General features: G+C 44.4%; 1 protein-coding gene across 2 annotated transcripts; it reads left to right on the forward strand.

Annotated features, from left to right (window-relative positions):
• Nucleotides 1-57: 57 nt before the first annotated feature.
• tll1 (tolloid-like 1) lies at nucleotides 58-27817 on the forward strand. 2 transcript variants are annotated; one of them, XM_028976356.1, is made up of 22 exons: nucleotides 58-195; nucleotides 997-1166; nucleotides 6685-6795; nucleotides 9019-9099; nucleotides 9201-9353; nucleotides 9470-9587; nucleotides 11426-11604; nucleotides 11840-11945; nucleotides 12052-12176; nucleotides 12919-13034; nucleotides 13476-13578; nucleotides 13720-13836; nucleotides 14430-14575; nucleotides 15965-16160; nucleotides 16703-16828; nucleotides 17753-17913; nucleotides 18365-18545; nucleotides 21915-22040; nucleotides 23178-23305; nucleotides 23800-24013; nucleotides 24524-24774; nucleotides 25935-27817. In XM_028976356.1, exons 2-22 carry the CDS (start codon nucleotides 1031-1033, stop codon nucleotides 26067-26069), a joined length of 3009 nt encoding a protein of 1002 aa, XP_028832189.1. In that variant the 5' UTR covers nucleotides 58-195; nucleotides 997-1030; the 3' UTR covers nucleotides 26070-27817. The 2 variants fall into 2 exon arrangements, with proteins under 2 accessions (XP_028832189.1, XP_028832190.1); XM_028976357.1 differs by lacking the exon at nucleotides 6685-6795.
• The last annotated feature ends 17 nt before the right edge of the window (nucleotides 27818-27834 follow it).

Genomic DNA, 27834 nt, shown 5'->3' on the forward strand with positions numbered 1-27834 from the left:
ATGTCGTGACGTCAGACCCCTTGTCGAGTCGGGGGGTTAATCTGCGTGTGTGTGAGAGAGAGGGAGAGAGAGAGAGAGAGAGAGAGAGAGAGGGACGCTAATCTCGGGAATAAGCGGCACCAGTCGGCGCGGCGAGATTCCCGCAGCATGACCGGGATCGACGCGGAGCCGGTCGGACACTGTGGCGCTGGAAAGGTGTGTGTGTGTGTGTGTGTGTGTGTGTGTGTGTGTGTTTTATTTCTACTGTGACATTTCGCTCTGCGTGTACTGTATCTCTCTCTCTCTCTCTGTTTTAACCGGGGCTTTAAGGTCCTGACATTAGAAGGCGCCGGTTCGGCTTTACTCGGTTCACCGTCCGGTAATAAAACCGCAACCGGATCGAATAATCACTTCGGAAATGTTCACGATGTATAACCGCGTTGCTCAGAGTGACAAACGCAAGTTGTCACGTCCGACGACCACGGTCATATTTTACCACAAAACTTCTGAGTCGCGTGAAGAACATTTACATTTACAGCATTTATCAGACGCCCTTATCCAGAGCGACCCAGTAGTTACTGGGACAGTCCCCCTGGAGACACTCAGGGTTAAGTGTCTTGCTCAGGGACACGATGGTAGTAAGTGGGGTTTGAACCTGGGTCTTCTGGTTCACAGGCGAGTGTGTTACCCACTAGGCTACTGCCAGCCTACAACATCTTCAAAAGCGTCCAGGTCTGCGGGACAGCCCGGGGACATCTTCCCAACTTTCTCACTGTCCCGTTTACGACCCACCTGGGACCTGGCCGCGACATCCGCTCCCGGACGCGCGCGACTTTTACAGCCGCCGCGCCGCCGGGAACAATGGGGACGAATATTGTCCACTTTAACTCCGCGCCGCGTCGCCGCCCCCGCGTGTCGCCGGTGTCGCGGGGGGTGGCGCGGCCGCGTCTGCAGGTGCGTTCGGGCTCTTTTTCACGCTCTCTCTCTCTCTCTCTCTCTCTGTCCCCCCCACGGCAGGGTCCGGCTCGGCGCCGGGCGTGACGAGGGGAACATGCCGCGGGTCGCGCTGCTCCTGGCCGGCCTGACCCTGTCCGTCCTCTGCAGCCCGGACTACGACGAGGGTTACGACCTCTACCAGGAGGAGGACAGAGCGGACGCCGTCGATTACAAGGACCCCTGCAAAGCCGGTGAGCCACGTGACCCCACGCCCCTCGCGCGCTGATCCGTCCCCGGGACACGTGCGTCGCCGCTGTCATAAGTCCGCGGTTTTAGCGGCACCTGTCCGGCGCACATGGCCGCTCAGACGCTCAGTCATTTTCAGGCGAAAATCATAATCATCACGTGACGCCCTGTCGCCGCACACGATTTAATGTCACCCTGCAAACTAAACTCACCTTGTAGGATGGTTCAATGGCTGCAGGTTCTGTAGGTGGAGCAGTAAAGGGAACACACACACACACACACACATTACATTAACATTTACAGCATTTACCTGACGCCCTTATCCAGAGCGACTTACAACCAGTAGTTACGGGGACAGTCCCCCCCTGGAGCAACTCAGGGTTAAGTGTCTTGCTCGGGGACACAATGGTAGTAAGTGGGGTTTCAAATGTGTTACCCACTAGGCTTCTACCATCACACACACACACACACACACACTGCTGCACTGGTGTTGGATCTCCGAGATTAAAGAATAAAACCCCTCAGCACGAGTGTTAAAAGTGTTGCGTGCATTCTGGGTCCCTTTGGGCAGAAAATGCAGCGGCGTGTGTTTTTTCGTCCGCTGCCGGGCCCGTGCGTGCGAACTGCTTACGCTCCCGAAGCAGAGTGGCTATCGACTGCATTGATCACGCTGCCGCTCGCTGGACGCGCCATAAGCTAAAAACGCCCCCTGCTGAGTCCGTGCTTTGTAACGTTAGCGTTTAGGCCGACCCTGGCAGCGTTGCATCATGGGGGCCTTCTTCGTCCATGCAGACCCGCTAGGTGCTAATCGTGCCGCCCCCAGAGGTTCAGGCCTTTGTCACACAACAGTAACAGAGACGTACACGTATTATAGACGGCCGCGAGTGGACCGTCGGCAGGCGTGTGAGGCTCATTTGCATGTTCTGAATGGGTCCAATGACCCGGGGGGGTGTGTCTCATTACGCCGACAAAAGGTTAAGTAAACAACAACAGATCGACTCGTTCCATTAGGGCCTAATGTGTCTAATTATCATTAGAGGCTGTAGAAACTGCTCCGGGCCGGGGGCAGTTTCAATGGGTCGAACCCCCCGACACCCCGCTCTCCACCGCGTCGCTGTCGGCAACGCCGCTCTGGTGGGTTGATTCTAATGCAGCTTTCCCGTAGACAACGGGACTCAGGTGTGTGTGTGTGTGTGTGTATATATACAGGCGGGAAAACTGCCGCTCTTTATCCGCACACAGCCGGTGTGGGTAAAATTCCGCTTGCGATGTTTTCGGGATCCGTCGCCGTGGAAAGTCCTGCTGAACTTGCGCTGTCGTTCGCCAAAAGTCTCTGGCGGTTTTGTGGACCTGATGCCTCGTCCTCGCGCTGTTGACCACGCCCCCAGCTCGGCCTTCCGTCGCTGCTTCCTCTCCAGTCCTCTCATCCACGTAAACAGACTATGCGTGTGTGTGTGTGTGTGTGTGTGTGTGAATGTCCCTGGCATTAGTGTTTACCAAATGTGTGTGTGTCGTTGTGAGTGATGCTCGACGGCGGGTTGAACTGATGATGGACGGTTTAGAACACGTACGTATAAATGTGTAATATATTGGCTTCCATGATCTTACTAAGACTTAAGACTAAAGTGTTAGTGGCCTAGCGGGTACAACACTCGCCTATGAACCAGAAGAGCCGGGTTCGAACCCCTCTTACTACCATCGGGTCTGACTGACCCTGTCCCGGTAACTACTGGTTGTAAGGCGCTCTGGCAAAGTGACTGTCATTGTGAAACGCCGCAGCACACGGTGACACGGTGAAATGTGTCCTCTGCTTTGAACCATCGCCCTTGGTGAGCAGTGGGCAGCCATGACAGGCGCCCGGGGAGCAGCGGGTGGGGACGGTGGCTCTGCTCAGTGGCCACCACCGCCCCTGATAGTTGCCATGAATGTAAAGGTAAAAGCCATTAGCTTGTTGGTGTTGGTTTGCTTTCATTCTTTCTATGCATGTTCCAGTGAGTGTGTGTGTGTGTGTGTGTGTGTGAATGAGTCCTAATTCCTGAGCCGGCCAGCTGGAAGTGGCTCTGACTAGCAGGTATTCCTGCTCTTGTTATTGCAGGGAAAACATAATATGAATATTTGGCTGTGTGCTCATCAGATACTGTTACAGAGCACAGCACACATTTCCAGCTCTTTGTGTACTGATTTCCCTCTGTGTGTGTGTGAACGTGTTTATGTCCATGCGTGTGTGTGTGTACGTTCTCCCGTACTCTGTGGGAGCCCACTTCATTCACGCACTTATCTCTTCCTGGTAGTCTGCATCCTGCCACTTAGCTGGAGATGTCACACACACACACGCATACACACACACACACACGCATACACATGGTAAGCACGTTGTCAAAAGTGCATGTGTGTTTGTTTTTTTGTGTGAATAAATTAATCAGTGTTTTCAGAAATGGAGCATTATCATGTCATTGTGCTGCAGTTGTGGATTAATTCGCTATTAATCATTACAGAAATAAAATAAAAATGTGAATTTTGCATAACGTGTGTGAAGCGTTCGTGACAAAGCCTCCTCGCGGAAGGAAAAGCTGGACACAGTTACAGAGGAGTCACATTATATCAAACAGGATTTTCCAGGGCAGTGGGTGTGTGTGTGTGTGTGTGTGTGTGTGTGTGTGTGTGTGTGTGTGCGCGTGTATACAGGCAAGGATTCACATCATATTAAACAGAACTTTCTAGGAGCAACATGGGCTGACAGCGAGCTTCCGAAAAAATTCCACTAAATTCCACAGTCAGCAGAATACTGTGTGTGTGTGTGTGTGTGTGTGTGTGTGCGTGTGTGTGTGTGTGTGAAAGTGGTCTGTTTGTTTTGGAGTCACCAGCAGAATATGAGTCAGCAACACTCTGACTTCCTCACATGATGCCCAACAATAATTAAGTAATTACTCGTTAAAAGCTCCTTGTGTGTTGGTTGGTCAAGTGTTCATGATTTGTGGCTTCCCTGATCACACACACATCCCCATTCAAAACACACGCGACCGGGTGGACTCATGTCTTCAACATGAATATTATGATTTTAGGAAATGGCTGAGGACAAGTTTCTGTCTTCATTTTCGTTTGACATGACATGACAGTTCCCAAAATATGTCAGCAGTGGCCTAGCAGGTACGGAAACGGACCCGTAATCAGAGGGTTGCAGTTTGAAATCCCGGATTGCCAAGGTGCCACTGAGGTCCCCTTAAAGCACCGTCCCCACGCACTGCTCACCAAGAGTGATGGGTTAAATACAGAGGACACATTTAGTTGTATCACCGTGTGCTGTGCTGCAATGTTTCACAATGACAATCACTTCACTGTCACTCTAGGGACTCTTTTGGGCTGGTGTGTAAAGGTCTGATGTGTTTGGGTGTCTGGTGCTTGTGTTGTGTCTGAAGGGGGTGTTCTGCATGTGTTGGTCAAAGGGATCTTGTTGGTATATAATTTGGGTTCTGCTAGGACTCTGTAGTCTGTGTTTAGAACTGAAGCATGTAATTAAACCAGCAAATATGCATAAGAGCACACACACACACACACTCACACACACGTACGCACATACACAGAGATGCCTCTGACCAGGTGTTTCAGAACAAAGTGCTGAACTGAGGTCCACAGTCTCACACTGTGCTCTGGGATTACAGTCAGCGAGACCAGAAGATGCTGATTTACTGTCCACTAATGACAGGTTCCCACTCTCCGCAGGGCCATAGTGCAGTGCAGCCTGGCAGCATGACCACTTTTTTATTTACCCATGAGTCTCGGAGTATTGGGACGGAAGGTTATGAAAGCAGATGAGATTTTGTCTCTGTGTTAAGCGCAAAGAGGAAATGACAGACATATTTCCAGCAATTGCTCGGGATAATCTCAATATGGCACAGAATTTCTTGACATTCGCCTGTGAGATTATTAGAGAATACCCACTGTGTTCCTTGATTGAAGACTCTGGACCTAGACAGTAATCTCATCATGGATTTGCACATACACACATTTTATAGGCTAGAATCAACCGGTATTCACACATTACATGGTTGAGGACTGGACTGGACTGGACTGGAAGATTAATGGCAAATTATGATAGAGAGCAAGTCCCCAATACAAAATGGCCATGTGCTTTTTGCTCTGATATATTACACAATTTCTAATGATACGTTAAACTCAAATATCTGAAATGAATAATTTATTGAATATTAAACTGAATGTGGTGTTATTGTGCATAAAGAGCTGATTGAAATGTTATTTAGCTAAATGTGTGAAAGCAAAGGGATTTGGGATCATTTACTTAAGATTAGTTTGTAATGCACTACTTAGTCTGGAAACATTCAAAGCTTTTTTTTTTCACCTTGATTGTGAACGTAACAAAACAGCAGAAGTGAAGTTGCACAGTGTCAAGCAAAAGCCAGTGCTTATCTTATAAAGTCATTTTCTCCTATGTATTTAGCAGAAAATGATATACATTCTCCTTTACCAGTCCATGGGTGTAGATTTAATGTTCTTTTTTTAATGCCTGTACACTTCCTGGTAGCTGTTTCAAGTTTCTGTAATGTCAAATAAAATTCTGTAAATATGGGTTTATTGTAAACAGGAAAAAATGGCTACAATTACAATTTTAAATACCTGATGTATGTCTTGTCTGATTACTTGATAAATTGCTGTAATAATTCTTGAATTCTTGGAGAGCTGCAGAATTTATTGAACCTGCGACCTGTGCGTAAGGGATTCTCTTTAAAACGCCTGAGCCTATTACTGTTACCAGGCCCAACCCAAGGCCTGGTCACTTTCCCATAGTGCCGTGTCGGGGAGCTGCCCCATGCTGGGCTCCGGGAATGTGTGTTTAACCTCGGCGCCAAATCCTCTCCCGCCGCTCGGATCACCCGCCCGCTCCTTGTGGGAATCTCTGACAAATGGCCGTCAGGGCTATTGTTGGGCTTTAATAAAGGACTATGATAATGGCCTTTGTGCTCGAGTCATGTTAGCGGGTGGCTAAGGGCTCCCCAGGGAGGCGAGTGCTAAGCTAATCAGATCGAGATGGCTATCAGAGCAGGAAAGAGACTATGGTGGGAAAGGATGGACACGCAAGACACACACTCACACACCCACCCACCCATCAGTCCTTAATCACAGTACTTCTGCCATGAGTACAATTTTGAGATTATAGACGCTCGATAGCTGCTCTGCCAAAGGCCACGCAAAGGACACACACACAATCACACAAACAACAGCTCACACACACACACTCCCGTCGAGGTCAGTGGTTTATTTAATAGTCGTGCATCTGAATGGCTGCAGACCTGTGGCTTGCTATTTAGGTCAAGGGTCAGAACCAGACTGTGCGTGCATGTGTCTGATTTGAAGGAAATGAGTGTAACCCAGACTGTGAACTCAGTTCACACCGTACACACTGCTTTGAGAGTCTTTGACCCTTATCTTCTGTGCGTGTGAGTGTGTGTGTGTGTGTGTGTGTGCTGCCTTTTATGATGATCTCAACAACTTTACTTGTTTCGCCAGCTGTCTTCTGGGGAGATATTGCCTTAGACGAAGAAGATCTGAAAATGTTTCAGATTGACAGGACGATAGACCTCACACATCATGCGCATATGCGGCAAGGACACACATCTGGTAAGTAAACACTCACCCGCCCTCCACACACACACACACACACACACACACACACACACACAGACAAACATCAATTCCATGGTAACACTAAATGGTACCTGTTGTTGCTCTAAATGGATGTATTTTCAGCATGAAAGGGTTAAAAGCTTCTTCACCTCCGTGTCTCTGTGTGTCAGACTCCTGTTTCTGCTAAAAGCTTATTTTTTTCTGAAATGCCAGCGTTTCACTGTAATTTACTGTCCAAAGAGGGACACACACACACATATCTACACACACATGCCTTGCAGTGACTCAATCCATTTTAAAATGGCTCCTTTTTTAAAGAACAGACTACCCTGTTCTGCTAGTGTGTGTGTGTGTGTGTGTGTGGATTTTAACATGATGACTGTCAGAGGGCGTCTGACTAGATTAGTACCTTCATGTTGTTTTTAATAATGGACTGAGTAATAATGCTGGGTCTTCATGTTAAAATCATATTTACATTTACAGCATTTATCAGACGCCCTTATCCAGTGCAACTTACAATAAGTAGTTACAGGGACAGTCCCCCCCCGGAGACACTCCGGGTTAAGTGTCTTGCTCAGGGACACAATGGTAGTAAGTGAGGTTGGATCCTGGGACTTCTGGTCCATAGGCGAGTGTGTTACCCGCCAGGCTACTGCCAGCCCAATATTAATTGTGCATCAAACATTTATATTAAACCGCAGTCACAAACCCATTCTGTGAAGACCAGCTTGGTTCTAAACTCCGTTCCTGAAATCGTGATGAATTGATTTAGGGTGTTTATGTGTGTGTGTGTGTGTGTGTGTGTGTGTGGAAAATTGGGAACTTGGGAAGTTGTTCATCCTAACTGCTATGTCATGGTCTTATGATTCAAATTGTCTTCATTTTCATTACACACACACACACACACACACACACACTCTTACACCTCTGTGTGTGTGTCTGAGAGAGAGAGAGAGAGAGAGAGAGAGAGTGTGTGAGTGTGTCTGTGTGTGTACTCAGCCTTTTCCTGCGTCTTTGGCTTGGCAAGTTTTGTTTGTTCCCGATCTTCCTGTGCGGCTCAAAATTCCTTCCCCACAGAGAGAAGGAAGGAGATCGGCGGACAGGGAGAAGATGAGAGGCTGGAGGGAGGCCGAGCGGCAAAAACAGATTTTTATTTATTATTCTTCAGAAAGAGTGTTCTTTCTGATCTACTTGTAATGACCTTGACCTTTTGTCAAGGTCACTTTGCATGGCCTCTGGCTGCAACCGTTTTATTAAAAAAAAAAACACACTGCAGATGCTGGTGCTTCTCCTGATTTGTAGTCTTTGTTTCCCGGTGAAATCGTGTGCCACTCTCCTGCCTTAGATGAACATAACTTGTCTGATCTGTGACGGACCTTTTAGAAGCATGCAGGCTGTGAAGGTCTCTGTGGGGCCTCGTTGACCTACTGCTCTCCTGTTTTTTTATTTTATTGGGAAAGTCGAGGATGTCGGGGGTGGGGTGGGGGGGCAGCGGCGTGGCATGATGCCAGCCAGCTCCGGCCAAGGAGGGACCTCGGAATTTCACAGCTCAACTTCAGCTGAGTCAGCCAGGCCTGGCCCCTGATCATCTGAATAACCTAAACACAACCTCCGCACAGCAGCCCCGCAACATAAACACAACCTTTACACAACCTCCGCATGAAAGCACAGCACTTAACCTGCTGTCACGTTCGCGGTCACCTGACCCTGTTCACGTCCCAAACACATTTTCTGCTCAGATGTGCATGTGCTGTAGGTGTGGTCATCTGGAATATCATATTAATGCTTTGCTCTGTGCGGTGCAAAAAAGAAAAAAAGTCCAGAAGGAGAATAATGCATAAATTACTGCATATTTTGCAGTGATGGATGAAATACACAATATGACACACACAGTAAATCTACTGCTTTCGGCGCCTCTGCTACTGAAACGTTTATACAATTCTATATAATTTATATAATTGTTTATATAATTAGTGCAGTAGTAGCCTAGCGGGTAGTACACTCGCCTATGAACCAGAAGACCCAGGTTCAAATCCCACTTTACCATTGTGCCCCTGAGCAAGACACTTAACCCTGAGTGTCTCCAGGGAGACTGTCCCTGTAACTACTGATTGTAAGTCGCTCTGGATAAGGGCGTCTGCTAAATGCAGTAAACGTAAATGAGCAACGGCGTATCATTTCCCGCATCATCCTTTGTCCCTGCTCCATTATCTGCAGGTGGTTCAGGAGAACAAGATCCGGTGAAGAAGAGAGGATCTCTGTACCTGCTCCTGGAAAGAATACGAAGGTTTGGCTTGGGTAGGTGGTGTGTGGTGTGGAGCGTGCAACGCGTCAGGCGGATGAATGCGTGTTTGTGTGTCGGATTGTTTGCTGAGTTGTGCTCTCCATGTGTCTTTCAGATTCCTGGTATAAGAACTCCAGCAGGGATGCCGGCAGCCCCAGCAACGTACAGAAGAGTGTGAAATCTCGCGCCCCGCGTGCTGCTACCTCTCGCGCGGAGCGCATCTGGCCCGGCGGGGTCATCCCCTACGTCATTGGTGGCAACTTCACAGGTTTGTGTGTGTGTGTGTGTGTGTGTGTCTATATACCTGCTTGTTGGTTGATGAATGTACAATGCCCTTTATATCTCCGCTGCCGTTGCCATGATGAGCCGTGTGTGTGACTGCAGGCAGTCAGAGGGCGATGTTCCGGCAGGCCATGCGACACTGGGAGAAACAGACCTGCGTGACGTTTGTAGAGAAAACCGACGAGGAGAGCTACATCGTGTTCACCTACCGGCCCTGCGGGTAAGTGCTGCTTTTTTTTCGTGTGTGTGTGTGTGTGTGTGTGTGTTCATATCACAATGATACATTACGGCAGGCCCGGTCCTAACAAATTTGGAGGCCCAGGCAAGATTTTCAGTGGCGTCCCCTTGCATCCAGGGGCACTTCTAGACTTGATTTGTGAGCACAGGTCATCTAAGGCAGAACGCAGTTTCATTACAAGCACTTAGGTGATGTGGGCAAGCGTGCCTGTGTGTTTTGCCCTCTGTCTTTGTGTGTGCACATTCCTGTGGGTGCTGTTCCATCATTGAGAATAAATTGAGGGATTAAAGTGTGCTAATCTGGAATATAAATAGCGGCCACCTTCACTCCAGTCTGACATGCAGATTACGCTCTGTGTGTGTGTGTGTGTGTGTGTGTGTGTGTGTGTGTGCATTCTGTCTGTAGTGAAGATACAGGGTTGCCTGACAGAAACAACCCTAGAGACCCTAGATGGCTTCTCTCTCCATCTGTCTCTTTCTCCATTTCTGTTTCCGTGGAACATCAGGGAATGTGGCTCCCAGCAGAACACTGAAAGTATTACACACTATTAATGCCCAGTTATGAAGAGATTAACTATCACACACACAACCATATAAACAAATGCACACACACAGGTTGTGTAATGTGATTTGACCTCTCATTAAAATCCAGTATGAGAAAGGGCAAGACAAAAATTTGCAGGGCTGGCTGTCTGCACATATACTCAGTGTATATGGGTGTGTTCACACTTTGGTGCAGTTGCTTTGTTGAATATTCAGAGCTCTGCCATAATTAAAATACTTCTATAGTATTTATTTTTTGTTAGTTTTTCATTAGTCTCACCTCAGCTCACTGGCTGTGGCTCCTGATCCAGGCTCCAGTGCATGTTTTCTGCACACCTGTGGATGTCACTCATACTAGTAATAATAATAATACATTTAGTTATTGAAATGATTACATTAACTTTTAATCACTTTTAGTAATTCACGCTAGGTGCTAGAGCTTATCATCAAGCTCAATGTCCCCTCCCTGGTCGGGAGTTATCAGCCCACCAAAGTGCAATAAACTATTATTTACAATACAGAATAAAATATAATACAGACATTTTATGAGATTTTAGTTTCCAACAGGTAAACTGTAATTACGATCAATGCCATGTTTCTTAACTTGCTGAAATGAACCCATGCTGAGCTGCACATGAATGAGAAAAGCAGTAACTTGAAAATGATACAATATGATACAATACTCCTGCTGTGCATCCATGCATAGTGGCCTTAGTGCATGTAATATTGTTATTGTGTCTATACGAAATGTTACATGCGTCAATATTAAGTGCAGGCTGCAATAGAATATTATTCACAATTACACTGCATTATGGTGTACATCAGATTCCTGAAGGGGGTTGTGAATCAAAACTCGTAATCGAAAGGTTGCAAATCCCGAACGGCCAAGGTGCAACTGAGGTCCCCTTGAAAATGGTACATTCCCTACACACTGCTCCCCGGGTGCCTGTTATGGCTGCCCACTGCTCACTAAGGGAATGGTTTAAATACAGAGGACACATTTCACTGTGTGCACTGGGTGCTGTGCTGTGGTTAATCACTTTCAGCTTTACAGTAAAATAAAGAAAAACTCACAAAAGTTATAGAAACCTTTCATTGTTCCATATAGGGTTCAGGTGAATTACATTTAGCAAAAAAATGCTGCGTGTTTTAACCTTATGGTTCACAGAAGTTTCATACACAAGTGATCAAAAAACATGTACATGCTCGAATGCTGAAGCAAAGTATATGTAAATGTAAGCATTTATCGCTTTTCTGTCCGTTTTTCTCTCATTCCAGCTGTTGTTCATATGTGGGTCGGCGTGGTAACGGCCCCCAGGCTATCTCCATTGGTAAAAACTGTGATAAGTTTGGCATCGTTGTGCATGAGTTGGGTCACGTGATTGGCTTCTGGCATGAGCACACTCGACCTGACCGTGACGACCATGTGACTATCATCAGGGACAACATACAGCCAGGTAGAGTTTGGTCCACATTGACTATGAGTAGAGAAGGCAGAGAAGAGAGAAATAATGTTCACTATACGATCTCTCTCTCTCTCTCTCTCTCATTCACAAACACACATACTCCCGAGCAGAGAAGATTTTTGTTTGATATGTGTGTAACTGGGAGAATTTTAGAGGGAAAAAATATAGCAGCTGGCCATGGACAGAGCATAATTATAACTCTGTGTGTGTGTGTGTGTTTTCTCAGGTCAAGAATATAATTTCTTGAAGATGGAGCCAGGAGAAGTGAATTCTCTTGGAGAACCATATGACTTTGACAGCATCATGCATTATGCAAGAAACACCTTCTCCAGGTACAGTGTGCGCACACGCACGCAAATGCACAGGCCAAAATGCATATTCAAATGAAGCTTAATAGAATTTTCTGATCAAACCCTCGTTTTTTTTCTTCCGTCGTAGGGGAATGTTCCTAGACACCATCCTGCCCTCTCGTGATGAGAACGGCGTGAGACCTGCTATTGGCCAGAGGACAAGGCTGAGTAAAGGAGACATCGCACAGGCAAAGAAGCTCTATCGCTGCCCAGGTACAACTGACACTTCACTCTGTGAACGTGGGAGATCAGTGTGTGTGTTTTGTTTACATTCAATTTGAATAAGTATTAAAAATGTGCACACAAATGTTTCAAAAATCTTTAGAAGTATTACATCTCAGTCGAGATTTAGGAATAAGGGCTTTAAAACAGACTTCGGTTTATAGTGTTTTAATAACAATGTTACTGTTGGACTCTGGGTAATTTCTTTGGCTCAGCTCCTTGGTAAATGACCAGCCATGGGCTGGTTGTAATGTATAACGCTACAAATATGAAATTATGATGATACGAGGCTGCCAGAGGATGCCAAGGATAACTGCATAGAACATTCTGTTTAAAGTCAAATTTCAAAGCAATTCCACTCTGACATACAGACCCCACACCATGACACACACACACAGACGCACATTTTAACATACATACAGAGACAAACCAGCCTCAGTCTTTGTGGTCATGTGTCTCCGGCTCAGGAAAAGATGAATAGGGGATTGGTTTACTCAAACCCTTCTTTTGAGTGGCTGAATATTTCTAAATCCCTATACCGGCTTTTGTTGTGGTGTGGTGCCAAATACCAAGTAGATGTACAGTTAAATACCTCAAAACATTGCCCTTCAGAGACTGAGACTGCAGGAGAGTGCCAGGCCCTTTTGAGTGTGATAAGATGTGTGTATGAGTGAGTGATGTGCCTATCTGCCGATAATAAAATAATAGGTTACAAAGATCAATCTTTCTGTAGCATGTGGGGAAACCCTGCAGGACTCCATGGGCAATTTCTCTTCGCCTGGATACCCGAACGGATACCCATCGTACACACACTGTGTGTGGAGAATCTCCGTCACACCCGGGGAAAAGGTATGTGTGCGGTTATGTCTTTATGGACACACACACACACACACACACACTCACACATGCTTGCAGAAAAGGGTAAAAACCCATTTTCTGTGGCCTGCATATCTGGTCCCAAATGGGGAACTGTGTGTGTGTGTGTGTGTGTGTGTGTGCGTGCGTGTGCTAAATGTGCTTGCCTAGCCAATAACACTGCAATGCTGCTGACACACACATTGATCTCATTGTGAAGAAGAGAGAGATAGAGGAAGGGGAGACTCGGAGCTAAGCAACATTTTCTCCTGGAGTGCAGTTTTTTAAAGAGCTGAATGAAATCTCATGAAACAGACCTTAAACACTAACACACACACACACACACACACACACACACACACAAACACACAACCAAACAGATCAAACACACTCCTAAAGTAGTAATGCAGTTGTGCTCATCTGCTTCTTCTGCAGATAGTTCTGAACTTCACCACTATGGACCTGTACAAAAGCAGCCTGTGTTGGTACGACTACATCGAGGTCCGGGACGGATATTGGAGAAAAGCGCCGTTACTGGGTAAAGTGTGTGAGTGTGTGTGTGTGTGTGTTCTGAAAGTGTGCATATATGTGCATCTGAAAGCATTTTCACACTTACTTATTCATTTAACTGCACCATGGGCTCTGTATTTACTCTATTCGTGTGTGTGTCTATGAACAGGTCGTTTCTGCGGTGATAAGGTCCCAGATGTCCTTGTTTCCACTGAGAGCCGTATGTGGGTGGAGTTTCGCAGTAGCAGTAACTGGGTGGGCAAAGGATTTGCTGCTGCCTATGAAGGTATCCCACAATGCACCATTCTCGAGAAGTTTGATTTAATTACATTTAATTCCTTTCATACCGGCGCAGCTTAACTACAAAACACACAAATTTAATTAGACATAATTAGCATGACAAATTTGTTCCAGTCTTGTAGCAAAGCTTACAGTAAACAGCTTGAAGGCAGCAGGGCAAAAGCAGCACAGAACCATGACAACAGGAACTCTGCAGGAGTGACGAGTGTCCACGCTGAGTCCCCAGCAGTAGAATCACATCATCCATGTCCACACCATCACACCTCAAATCTCAGCAGCCACTTGAAAAAAGTGATTATTAGCTATGCATGGGTCACTCACATCACTGTGTGACACTGTGCAGTCTTAAGTGAGAGCGATACAGATAAGATGGTGAATTTTGGGGGATTTTCTCATGACAGCAGAAATTGTACAGTGTGTAACTGCCTTAAGAACGAACACTTACATGTCTCCATAGGTTTTGATGCAACTATTTTCCCGGCTGCAGATTAAATGCAGGTGCCATCACAGGTCAAACTGAAACAATCCAGAGTCAATTCTCAACACATTAAATATGTCTCTCTTCTATTCTTTCCTCAGCCATCTGTGGTGGAGACATCAGTAAAGATTCAGGACAGATTCAGTCTCCCAACTACCCTGATGACTACCGTCCATCCAAAGAGTGTGTGTGGCGAATCACGGTGGCCCATGGCTACAACGTGGGCCTCAGTTTCCAGGCCTTTGAGGTAAACACGTCGTGCTGTCAGTGATGTCTGATACCTGCTGGTCAAACCGGTACATGTACACATGCAGACGCACACACATCTCCATTTACATGACATTTTACGGCATCTGGCAGACTCCCTTATCCAGAGCAACATGCTTTACGGTTACCATCAGTAACTTTACACGACTAGAAACCGTGTTCTACAAATCTGCATGTACGTATGATGAAGGTGGGTAGAGAGTGTCAGTATGAGGCAAGTGATTGTCATTGTGACACACTGCAGCGCAGCACGTGGAGACACAAAAAAATGTGTCCACTGCATTTAACCATCACCCTTGGCAGCCATGGGCAGCCCTGACAGGCACCCAGGGAGAAGTGTGTGGGGACGGTACCTTGATTAAGGGGACCTCAGTTGCACCTCAGTGGTTTGGGATTGGAACCGGCAACCTTCCAAACACGGGTCCACTTTCTTACCCGCTAGGCCACCACTGCCCCACATGATGGTCATCTCGACCCGTACCTGGCTCACAAATACAGAACTGACAGAAAGAAATACTGTAGGTAGTGGCAGTTCTAACCTTCTTCTAACCTAAGAAAACACACACATACAGAACCATAAAACATACTAAGAACTGTATATTAATATTTTTTATTCTAAAACTTGTTATCGGAACCATACTAAATGTAACTAAATATATACAGGGCTTTTCTTGTCCATCTTCCATCAGTGTTCATTTTGTACTCCAGTATCAACACACATCCTCCATTGCGAGGATCACCACAATTTAAAGTAATATAGTAAAGTAATAGACACTTTAGTCCGCAGATTTGGCTTGTATTTTTTTCAGCAATTTCGAACAACCCAGGAAAAATACAATGTGACATAATGACCTTGCACTGAGAATATTATGAATGAAATGTGCTTTATTTAAAAGCACCTTGCCCCCCTCCCCTTTCACCAGGTTGCATGTGAGCAAGCAGGCGCACCAAGGCCTTCGCACTCACTTCCTGCATATGTGGGTGTGGTAGAATTTAGAAAACACCTTGCAAAAGGATGACGCCCTTACTCCCTGCAAACAAGGAATAGAAACCGATCGGTGCCCATACAATCCCAAAAATGCGCTGGCATGATGTCAGGGCAACATGGGTGCGAGCAGAAAATAAACGGTTAATAAACGGTTGCCGATGCCCGTGGTGCTGCCACCACCATGGATGCTGCTCTGGGCAACTGCCCATGTCACCCATATTAAAAACCGTCACTGACTGCAGGCTTCAGATGGTTCCAGAAGGTCTAGAGGTCCCTCTGGTTCTCCGGGCTCTCTCGGTGTGATGGGGTTTGGTGCACATCATATCAAATGAAGTGAATGAAGCTGCATGAATCGAACATCATTGTCTTTGTGTGTTGCAGATCGAGAGGCATGACAGCTGTGCCTATGATTATCTGGAGGTGCGAGACGGCCTCTCTGAAAGCAGCCCGCTGATTGGCCGCTTCTGTGGCTATGACAAACCTGAGGACATTCGCTCCACCTCGAACACTCTGTGGATGAAGTTTATCTCTGATGGAACCGTCAACAAGGCTGGCTTCGCTGCAAACTTCTTCAAAGGTGAAGCTGCTTCCGCACACCGCATACATACCATGAAGGACCACAAGGTCACATGAATGAATGAAAGAATACCTGAAATCTCATGAAACAGAAGAAGAGGAAAACATTGCTTTGACTCATGTTTTCCTCTGTTCCACATAAATCTGTTTCACAGTCATTTATAAATATAGTTTATGTGAAGCATCTGATCCATTGAACACCTGAGCACCCTAAGAACACAAAAAATGACATTATGGCCTCAGAGTCATTACCATGATTATGTCACGATGTTTAGTTGGTGTCTATGATTGCAAACTTGATACAGAACGTAGCTGATCAACCACAAACAGTGACGTAATATATGATTTACAGCTAAATGCATGTTCATCAACTTTGGGTCTGTCTAGGAAGGCAAGGAAGTGCACCGGATCAGTTAATTATAATGATTGGTGTGACTTTTTATCCTAGTGTCCCAGATTAGGACACAAGACACCGGAATGGCAGCAGGAAGCTGGAGGGTTTTCGAGGGAAATGTCTAAACTGCGTCTGTGTGTGTCTTTCAGAGGAGGATGAATGTTCTAAACCTGACAATGGAGGATGTGAGCAGAGGTGTGTGAACACACTGGGCAGCTATAAGTGCGCATGCGACCCTGGCTACGAGCTCGCTCCAGACAAGAAGAGTTGTGAGGGTAAGACAGTCTCAATGTGACAGTAAACATACAGGGTTCTTACGGTTCTTACGGTAAAAAAAAGTCTTTTTTTTTTTTAAGTTTTGGAATATGAAATAAACATAAAATGTTATGTAAGTCATTGAAATCTGTTTGACACATAAATGCTTTATGAAGTACATAGTAAGACTGTGCAAGAAACGTTTTCCTACTTCCTACAACTATAACGTTTAAAACTAGCGCAGGTTTGTAGTATCTTCGCTGTCTTTATGAAGTGAACCACTTCCCGTTGCTTCCACATTCCAGCACCTCCACAGCAGCATACCTCCTTTTAAAAGACATTAAATTAAAGCTGGTGATCTAGGCCAGAACCTGATGGTGCCCATTTTTTGTATCGGGGTAGGTGGATGCTGGTACAGTCAGGTTGGCTGGCCTCCACCGTCACAATAAGTCAGGCTGTGATTGTGAAAAGTGGCAAAAGCTGATCGTCGAGATGAAATTTATCACGATCATCAACCGAGATTGTATAATTGCCCACCATTTGTGGCAATTTTCCTTAGAGTAATTGAAAAGTCATGGAAATTCTTTTGTAAAACTGTGTAGGAACCCTGAACACGTGTTGTGTGTTAGAATTGTTGTGTAGCTCTTAATATTTTCAGTGCAGATAAATAAAGTCCACAGTCCACATAAAATAGCAGCTTGAAAGCAAATATTTCTGTGTGTGTGTTAGTGTGTGTGTGTGTGTGTGTGTGTGGGGGGGTGTTAATGAGAAAGGCTCAGAAGCCACAAATTAAATGATTTAACATGGCTTTTAAACATGAAAAGGCTAATTATAATTTTTGCCATGTGAGAGAAACCAGTTAATTGCCTTGCATATGAATGTACTATAAAGTGACCCCGTTATAAAAATAGAATGTGTGACATTGTTCTTCTCTGCCTCTGTAGCTGCGTGTGGTGGAATTCTGTCCAAACTGAATGGCACCATCACCACGCCCGGCTGGCCGAAGGAGTATCCGCCCAATAAGAACTGCGTGTGGCAGGTCATCGCGCCCAACCAGTACCGTATCTCCATGCAGTTTGAGGCCTTTGAGCTGGAGGGAAATGAGGTAAGTGGAGTGGTGTGTGCGTGTCTGCATGAATGGAAGTAGTCCAGTACCCTGCTTGGGTCCACCCCACTCTGTCATGATCCGGCCGGGAAAGGGGCAACGCCGGGTCTGGGATTCATGTTCGTCCTGTGTTGCCAAGTTTTCTGATCGTCCTGTATTTGACTGTATAAAGCCGCCCTGTTCGTCTCTGTTGGCGGTCGGGTCATTGTTTGGTGATGTTTCCTCTTTCGTGTTATTCTATTAAACCCCTGTTTCATGACGTTGTGCGTGTGTCCTCACTCCTCGCCATGTCCAGCCATTGTGACACACTCTGCTTTTTGCACTAATATCCAGCTAAATCAATTTGCATGGTGGACTGTGCTGAGCCCGTCTTCTTGTCCCAGTCTGAGTGCCAGTGTCATTATTCTATTGGCTATTTCATTCGTTTTCGGTGTGTACTCCTCTCTGGCAGGTGTGTAAGTATGACTTTGTGGAGGTTCGCAGTGGGCTGACATCGGACTCGAAGCTCCATGGGAAGTACTGTGGAACGGAAGTGCCTGAGGTCATCACCTCCCAGTACAACAACATGCGCATCGAGTTCAAGTCGGACAACACAGTTTCCAAAAAAGGCTTCAAAGCGCACTTCTTCTCTGGTAAGCCCCTCCCTTAAGGACAACCGATCTCCATACAGAACAGCTGGTGCTGTGTAGCTCCAAAATCCAGACTGTAGGTGTGTGTGTGTGTGTGTGTACATGCATTGATCATAGATCAGACTATGAAATTCAGCTGAGATTAGGGGGACAGATTCTAATTGTGTGTGTCCACACATCTAATAGTCCACACATCTACTCCTCATATCCTGTCCTCAAACATAGTAATAACAATCTCTGGATGTTTGTGTAGTTCAGTCATTTTATTACCATGTTATTGTACTTTTAATTTGGCTATGGTTAAATTTAAATCGAATGTTCAGATATATGAACATTCTGACCTAACGTAATGAAAGCCTGGTGATCTCATGATGCCCAGGTATGTGTTTTTTTCATTTGTGTGATTCTTTTGAGGACATTTTGTTCCTCAGACAGCCCTGCCCCCTGCAGGGAGCACCTCTTTATTTTTCAGTCCTGCCGTGATGTAGTCCCGCCCCCTTCCATTTATTACACTGTACCTGGGAGGGTCCCAGGTACAACCAACACATCCCATTGGCTGATAAGTATCTGGACATTGATTAGATATTCATATCTAATTCCTCTCTTTGACAACAAATGGGAAGTTTCTGGACATTTGTTGGTCTTCTCACTGGGAAGAGGGCTTTATCTGTCTGTTTAGGTGGTACTGCTAGACTGCATGCTCCCTGCATGACCATCCAGGTGCAAACCTTTGACTGGTAGCGTATATTAATAATTGAAATTTGTTTTCATAGATTATGGAATATGTGAATATGAAACATATTTTCTGTTTGACTGAGCAGAAGCCTTGATACAACAATATTAATGACTTGAAATGAAAAGGGCCAATAAAACTATTTACCTACTCAGTCTTAATCAGTTCCTTGACGAAGCTTTACGAAACAGGTTTTGCTGTTTCACTGTTTTTAGCGTTGCCAGCGGTTTGCTCTAAAAGAAGTCATTAGTTGTGCAGCATGAGTGTACATCGTACATTTTGTGTACATTGATTTTTAAGAACAATATATTGTCAGTCCGAATAATGTGCAAACTGAAGTAGAAATTGCTGTTGATTATTAATTGTGGTTCTGCATGCCTAGAGACTACACTACACTTTGTGAAGCACAGTTTGGTTAGGAGATGGCATTTTTGTTTTTACTTGTTTGCACAGTTTACAATGTTTCGTGCAGTAGATTGCACCAGAGTGCATTTGCGATTCACCTGTCATAACAGGTGACAAAAGACGGACAGGAACTGAGGTGTGAGAGCATGTGTCACGAAGCTGACCCAATTCAGTGCTGAATGATTTCACCAATGTGTGCGATAGAGTTTAACACCTAGTGATATAGTGATCTATGTCTTCTTTAAGCATTGTGAATTCATCACCAGTGAAAGAAGTGATGACTGAAAGAAGAATTGAGTGAGACACTTTTAGGTTTTAAGTTTAGTTCCAAAGTATGCCTCAAAATGTCCCATGTATGTAGTCTTACACAGAAAAAAAGTGAACACGGGCTAAACTAAAAATAAACAAATACATAAATAAAATGAATCTGTCACACATATTTAAGCACTGATGTAATGTAAATGAACCATCTTAACCTGCTTTATTTATTCATTACGTCAATGCTAAAATACCAGATGACAGACAGATTCCCTTTTTTCAGCGTAGGTAGTCCGCGATTGTACTGAGAAAGTTCAGAGAGTGTTAGATGATTAGCAAATAAACCAGTGGCAATGATTGACGTAGCTAACAATAGCATGGTTAGATATATAGCACAATAGACATATACACTAGATTTGATGTTGAATGGGGCTGTCTATGGGAGTGATTGAGTCAATAGAGCTATCTAACGGACGTCTATCAGAGCCAAGGTACAATACAGAATTAAAGGACCATAAACAGGCAAATTTGAGAATTTGTCTTGCCTCGTCTCAAATGTCAGACATGTATTTATGACTGACCTATGAATAAATTGATAGAGAAAGTCTTTTGAAAATATAGCATAAATTTATGTTCGAATGGAAAAATTTTTTGAATTAAACTTAAACTAAACTCCTACTATACACAGAACAATGCAAATACAAACACCTCAAACAAGGGCAGCAATGGTAGCTGAAAGACAAAAAGCCCTGTAGCATCACCACTCATACATTTAAGCTTTTATCCAAAGCAACAGGCATTTGTATGGATTTGTAGAGAACTGAACTGTACGCAATACATTTTTCAGACAAATACTTTATATTTAATACAAACATCCATTTACTTATTTAGACACGGCAGGTCCTTACACAGAGGCATTTTGTATAGAATTATCAAGAACTTCACAATTTACATGTGTAAGTACAGAAGCTGTCTCTTTCCTATGGGGTAAAACATGAATAATGTTATATATAAATAAAATAACTCAATCCTTCATTATTACAGCCATACGTGGCATCTTCGCTCGCACCGTCAGAGAAGCGTTGTTGAATGAGCTTGGTACCCCGGTCCAAATACAACGGCGGTGTTGACGCCTCCTGAGAAGCTGAATGCGACATCTAGTGTTTATGGGGTCGGGATTTCACAGGCGGGCTAATGCTAGAGACATGAACTAGCATGGCTTTTCCCTGCGTACGTCTTCCTTTAAGGGGTGCAATTAAACCATCTGCTCAAACCATCATGTCCACTGGCGCCAAGGTGCAATCTTTTTCACAAGCTCAAATCTGGTCTCCCTAGCGAACATATACGTCTGTGTTGTGGATATCATGGAATCCCTCGAAATGTGCTGTTGGCCTTCTTTAACTGACAGTTCCGTTGTGTTATGAGGTGTAACATCTAAATGAGGTTCAGCGTATATTGAGGCTGTAAGCAACGTATGCACCGTGTCGTTGAGGTTGAAAGAGAGCAGTGTGCATATGGTTTTCCTTTGTCTGGAGCTTCCCAGGGTCAGACCTCAGCTGGCCAAAAGCCAACATATGTAGAAAATTCCCTCAGGGCTCCCAGAAACCAGTAATCTGTCGCGCGTGTGTGTGTGTGTGTCTGTGTGTTTGTGCATGCATGTGTGAAGACGTTGTCAGATGTATGTATTTATGTCCATGGTGTGTTGTTGTGTCTTGTAGCTTTAGGACATGTAAAAAGCTTTGAGCAGATCAGAGTAGACATTGGGAGTGGAGGAACGTACTGCTTCTTGCCCTCTTCTTTTTCCCACCTCATCATCCTCTCTTCCCCTCCATCACTGATATATCATTACTTCTGGTGAATGTGGGATTCGTATATTGAAGTCAGCTGATTCTAGTTGATTTGTAGATGTGTGTGTGTGTGTGTGTGTACTATTTATTCCTCTTGCTCTGTGACTGATGAATGCATGTCGTTTGCAGACAAAGACGAGTGCTCGAAGGATAATGGAGGCTGCCAGCATGAATGCATCAACACCATAGGCAGCTACGTGTGTCAGTGCCGCAATGGGTTCATTCTGCACGAGAACAAACATGACTGCAAAGAAGGTGGGTCACACACAACTGCACACATGCTCGGCAAGCGGACCCGTAGTCGGAAGCTTGCAGGTTCGAATCCCCAACGGTCATGTTGTCACTGAGGTCCCCTTGATCAATGTTCCATCCCCACACACTGCTCCCCAGGTGCCTGTCATGGCTGCCCACTGCTCTCTAATGGTAATGCAGGGTTAAACGCAGAGGACACTGTGTTGTGGTGTGTCGCATGTGACAATTAATCGCTTTCACTAAGGACCGTATAACATACGTCCTCTTAATTGTCTAACTACCTCTGTCACATCACACACACACAAAGATCTCTGTAGAGTACGTGAGCAGCTCTGTCATTTACTAACAAGCGCCTGTAAGGCTCTGTAGAGTCACCAGTTTAACGGGACCGCGTGTGTCTGAGGGCTCCAGAGCAAAGGAACTGAAAGGAAAAACAGACACAGCAGTGAAGAGGAGGCTGAAGATATTATCCTTTCATTTTGGAATCGGGGTCAAAAAGTTAAACCAGAGCTGCCCTTTAAACACACTCACACATACACAGAATCTAGGATATGTAGTAAATGTGCTCATATTTCTAACATCTGGACCCTTTTTGATCTTCAAAGTGCTTTTACTGTTTGGGTGTGTGTGTGTGTGTGTGTGTGTGTGTGTTTGTAAAAGAGAGCGAGAGATTAAATCAATACCCAAACTTTGTTTGTGGGGACCTGGAAAGTATCTTAATGTGACATGACTAATTCTATACCGTAGAATTTTATACACTACACAATTGAATGCACAACTTTTGTTTGTATATTTTTTAATTGCTTGTGGCTCGTAGAACAGTACATAGATTATGAGCATGAGTCTGCCATTAGCATGTAGCTGCACGGGTCACTGTCTTCACGTGTCACCAAACAGTACACAACACAAACCAATGCTGACATTTCACATGAAAGGCTTGGCGTGGTAATGAAAGGGGACTGGCTAAGATGGTGACAGCCTCCGCCTGGTCTGAAGCATGACGCTAAAGATTTGTTTACCGTACGTCAAGCTGAATCACACGAGCCTACAATCAGCTGTGACTTTCTAAAAATAACTTCAGGAAAGAATTCTGGAAAATTGAGAGGGTCTGAGTCTAACTGTTCGCTTCTCTTCCTCCAGCTGAGTGTGAGCACAAGATCCACAGCCCCAGTGGCACCATCAGTAGCCCCAACTGGCCGGATAAATACCCCAGCCGGAAAGAGTGCACCTGGGACATCACTGCCACACCTGGACACAGAGTCAAAATTGTGAGTCAGAACAAATACACACACACACACACACACACACACACACACACACACACACACACACACACAACTACAATGTGGTTCAGATGACAGATGTTTATTATTTTGATCCAAGGAACAGCCTCAGATTCGCTAATTATCCCCAGAGACAGAAATTATGGGGAACAACCAAAAGACACACACACACACACACACAAACAGGGCCACAATGTAATAACTGTGTAATTCAGTTTTTGGTCTCTTCATTTTTTTAATTAATAATGTCTTTGTAAATAAACATATTTCCAAATAGACATCATAAAGACATTTTTGTGAAATTTCTGTGGAGGTTACGTGAATCTTGAATGTAGGGGTGCATCAACATTGTCAATGTTTGTGATTTTTGAAAAATATTTATATAGATTTATATGCATGTAGCTCTAATTTCTGCATTGAGCCTCATCCACCAACATAGCAAATCCTGCATGGCTAAACTGAAATCTTGTCCTCTGCAGTCCTTCAGTGAGTTTGAGATCGAGCAGCACCAGGAGTGTGCGTATGACCACCTGGAAGCATTTGACGGTGACTCTGACAAGGCGTCCATCCTGAGTCGTCTGTGTGGCAGCAAGATTCCAGAGCCCCTTATCTCTACGGGCAACAAGATGTTCCTGCGCTTCATCTCGGATGCCTCAGTGCAGAGGAAGGGCTTCCAGGCAACACACTCCACTGGTCAGTGTTTTGTTGCTCCCTGACCACCCCCTACCCCCCCACATGACAAAAAAAACATCAAATGTTGGCGCTAGTGCTGTTTATTTACGGTGTAGTACCGCCCTCTACTGGCTCCTTAGAATAAAACACATACACAGAAAACATTCAGAGAAAGACTGTATTGTATAAAACTGTATTAATGTAGTTATAGAAAAAATTAGACAGCATAGTTTTAAAGAGCAATCTAATATTCTCATTACTGCTGCAATTAAACTAACGACAGCTACGGTTTACTTTTCCATTGCATCCATACACTGTAAAAGGTGAACATTAACCAATCAAACCTGCTGTAGCCTGTTTATTCACATTACGTCAATGCTAAAATATTACATTAGCCAGTGTTGACTTTTTCAGTGCACTAGGTGATTTGCCAAGCCTAAATTGTCCATCAGATGTGTTTGTGAACAGGAGGCTATGGAAAGCGAGTGATTATTGATGTCATTTACATTACATATGTGTTTGGTCTTTTAGAATGTGGAGGCCGTCTGAAAGCAGAGACCCGGCAGAGAAACCTGTACTCTCATGCCCAGTTTGGGGATAATAACTACCCGGGCCACACCGACTGTGAGTGGCTGATTACTTCGGAAACCGGCTACGGGATCGAGCTCACCTTTACTACATTCGAGGTGGAGGAAGAGGCGGACTGCGGCTATGACTATATTGAGCTTTATGATGGTTATGACTCCTCAGCACATAAACTTGGGCGCTTTTGTGGCTCTGGGGTAAGTTTGTGTTTATAGCTCATCAGTTATCAGACTATTACTCACAGACAATGGTGAGCAGGAAAGATCCCTTGCAAGCGTCAAAATATGCGACATCTTGGCAACCCTCAGCCATTATCAGCATCAGTGTAAATATTCCGCAGCAGATGTACTCAACATGTATTCTCCTATTTTTCTATTAATACTTTCTGCTGTAAATAATGGTATGTGGACTGTATACAGACTCTTAATTAGTATTATGTATATATTGTGCAATGCAAAACAATAAGAGAAGTGTAGAGTTCAATTTTACTCCATGAAGTAATGAAAATTTAAATCTGCATCCATGTCACATAAACAAAGTTTTGCAGTTGTTTCCCACACACAATATTTTTTTAATTGCATTTTTTGAAAAGGTAGATTATAAAACATGAAAAGACATGAAATTCAAACCTGAAACCAATAATCAGTAAAATACCTGCTTTTGTACTGTTTTCAATACCTGATACAGGAAAAATTAGTTTAAATATAAATATTACGCTAACAGCAGTGTTTTTAATCAGTATTTTTATGCTGTGCAGTGATATAACTGTAAGGTATATACATAAATGCTGAAGTAAACAAAAATCTACAATAATAAATAAAAAAGACCAATGAATGTAAGTTAGGTCGGTAGGGAAGGCTGCCTATTATTCTCTCTGGTTTCTAGTTGACTAGTAATCTTTGTTCATTCAATGACTATAAAATGTATAAAACATTTTCAGACAAAATATTTGTATTATTGTATTAAATGAGCATTTAATCTATTAGTGCTATCATTTGCTCCCATGTAATTGTTAATTGTTTTAATATTAGCTATAGATAATATGTTGGCTAATTGCTTACATTACCATGTTTGCCAGCCAGGTTAACATTTATGGTAATTATTTAATACTTGATGATGACTATCTTTATTGATGATGCTTGATGTTGTCACCACCACTTTGTATCTCTGTTTGTATGGAGGCTTATCCACATAAGCAGAATACTTTCAGATATTTTTACCATTAACCAAGTTTCAAAGGCCCTTCAGCAGCAACACTTGCCATGTTTAGCAGTGTAATAGTGTGAATGTCAACTAGTGATCAAGCTACTAGTTATGTGTGAAGATGGCATTTTTAAACAACCCTGTTTTTTTTCAGCCCAGAGAGGAAATGTATTCAGCGGGAGAAGCCGTGTTGATCCGTTTCCACAGCGATGACACCATCAGCAAGAAAGGCTTCCATATCCGCTACACCAGCACCAAGTTCCAGGAGGCATTGCACACACACAAGTAGCCCGGCAACGATTCCCAACTACTGTTCACACACCCGAGCCACACTCAGCCATACTGGAGCCATACTGGAGCCATACTGGAACCATGTTGGTCGCAGTGATAGAGGTGGGGGAAGGAGTTATCGTGCCCACAAACACACACACACGCACACATTCAAGTTGCGTGTGAAAGACCACTGCTAGTAGTGTGTGTGTGTGTGTTCAAACTATGTGACTGTCACCACTCAAGACACCTCAGACAGAGACCTCATTGGAAGGCCTATGCTGTTATTAAGCACAGAAAGAGACCTTCAGTTGGATCAAGTGTGCTGGACATCAGGCCTCCCTATTTTACACCACACGCCCCGGAAAATGGATGTCTATGTGTTGCCTGCGTGAGTGTTGTCTCATCCTGAAGTGAGAAGCATGATGTGATTAAAAAGCTCCCTGCTCTAGATCTGGTACAGGTTCAGGTTTGGGGTTTACTATGGATTTCAAATGTGACTTTGAGGTCCACACTTGCTGCTCTCATATATATATATATATAGCATCTCATCCGACATTGGATCTGTGGTGTGTGTGGGTGTGTGTGTGTTCTGTATGTATGTATGTGGATGCCTTTTGTCTTCTGTATAATATGCCCATTGTGGTTTTCATTTCTGATGTGATAATTAATATGATTATTTGTGTTACATTTCTTAAAATAGAGAGTGTGTTTAATATGCACTTACAGGAAGGAGAGTCTGCTTTTGCTGCTCAGACACAGTTTCTCTGCTCTTCTCCCTGATTAAAAACAAGTCAACATGCCACACTCGTCCTGAACGAAGACTAAAAAGAAAAAAGAGGAGCAGTGACTTTTGGGGGTTTGCATGACCTACTCTGCCTGTGACACTCAACAATCTGGGTGCAGTCTGTGAGCTCTTCAACAGAAACGGATGCCAGTGGAAGTAAGGCGTTGACTGACGAAGGGAATTCCTATGGTGCTATTCAATGTCAAAAATGACTGCATCTCCCACGAGTTTCTGGGACGCTGAGAATGATCGCTGGACCTGGAACATGAAAGGAAGGGAGAGAACATATGCTGATTGAAATGGCATTGCTTTGAAAAGCACTAGTCCTGGGGAACGACAAATCTTGCCTTAGAACCAAATATATGTTCTTGCACATTGTGTTATTGAATATAATTATGTTCTTGTTTATGTTTATTTGTTTTTTTAATATTATAATTTTATTGTATTTGTTTATTGAGATTGATGAGCTTGGAAGTTTATTGTGTAACTTGACCTTAAGTCATGACACACCACAAACTGTGGGACAGACCTATGACACACACACACACACACACACACACACACACGTATGCATTATGTGTGGTCTGGACTTGACTTTCTGAAGATGGTTTGGATGTTGTGTTTGAAGAAGAGCAGGGCAGAGACCTGTGTAGTGGGCTGCTGCTGTGTGTGAGAACGTGTGTGTGTGTGTGTCTGTGTGTATGTATGTGTGCTTGTCATTGTCAATGCGTGAAATGGTTTTTGTTTGTATTCTATGTGCCAAGCCCAGTGTAAACCCCTCTGTCTGAGTTCTAGTGTATGACCAGCCTGTGTGTAGCCTGGCCACTGAAACATGACGTCACACACCTGATTAAAAGAATCAAGGATCTCTTTGTGCTTGTGTGTGAGCTTGTGTATTGCCGGCTCATGTTAAACGGCAGCCTGCAACCTGCCAAGAAAGGTGTATCTTGGTTTTACACTTTTCCTTCATCTGGTTTAAATAGGACCACTTCTGCTG

This window comes from Denticeps clupeoides, chromosome 4 (assembly GCF_900700375.1).
Source record: "Denticeps clupeoides chromosome 4, fDenClu1.1, whole genome shotgun sequence".
Taxonomy (NCBI): Eukaryota; Metazoa; Chordata; class Actinopteri; order Clupeiformes; family Denticipitidae; genus Denticeps; species Denticeps clupeoides.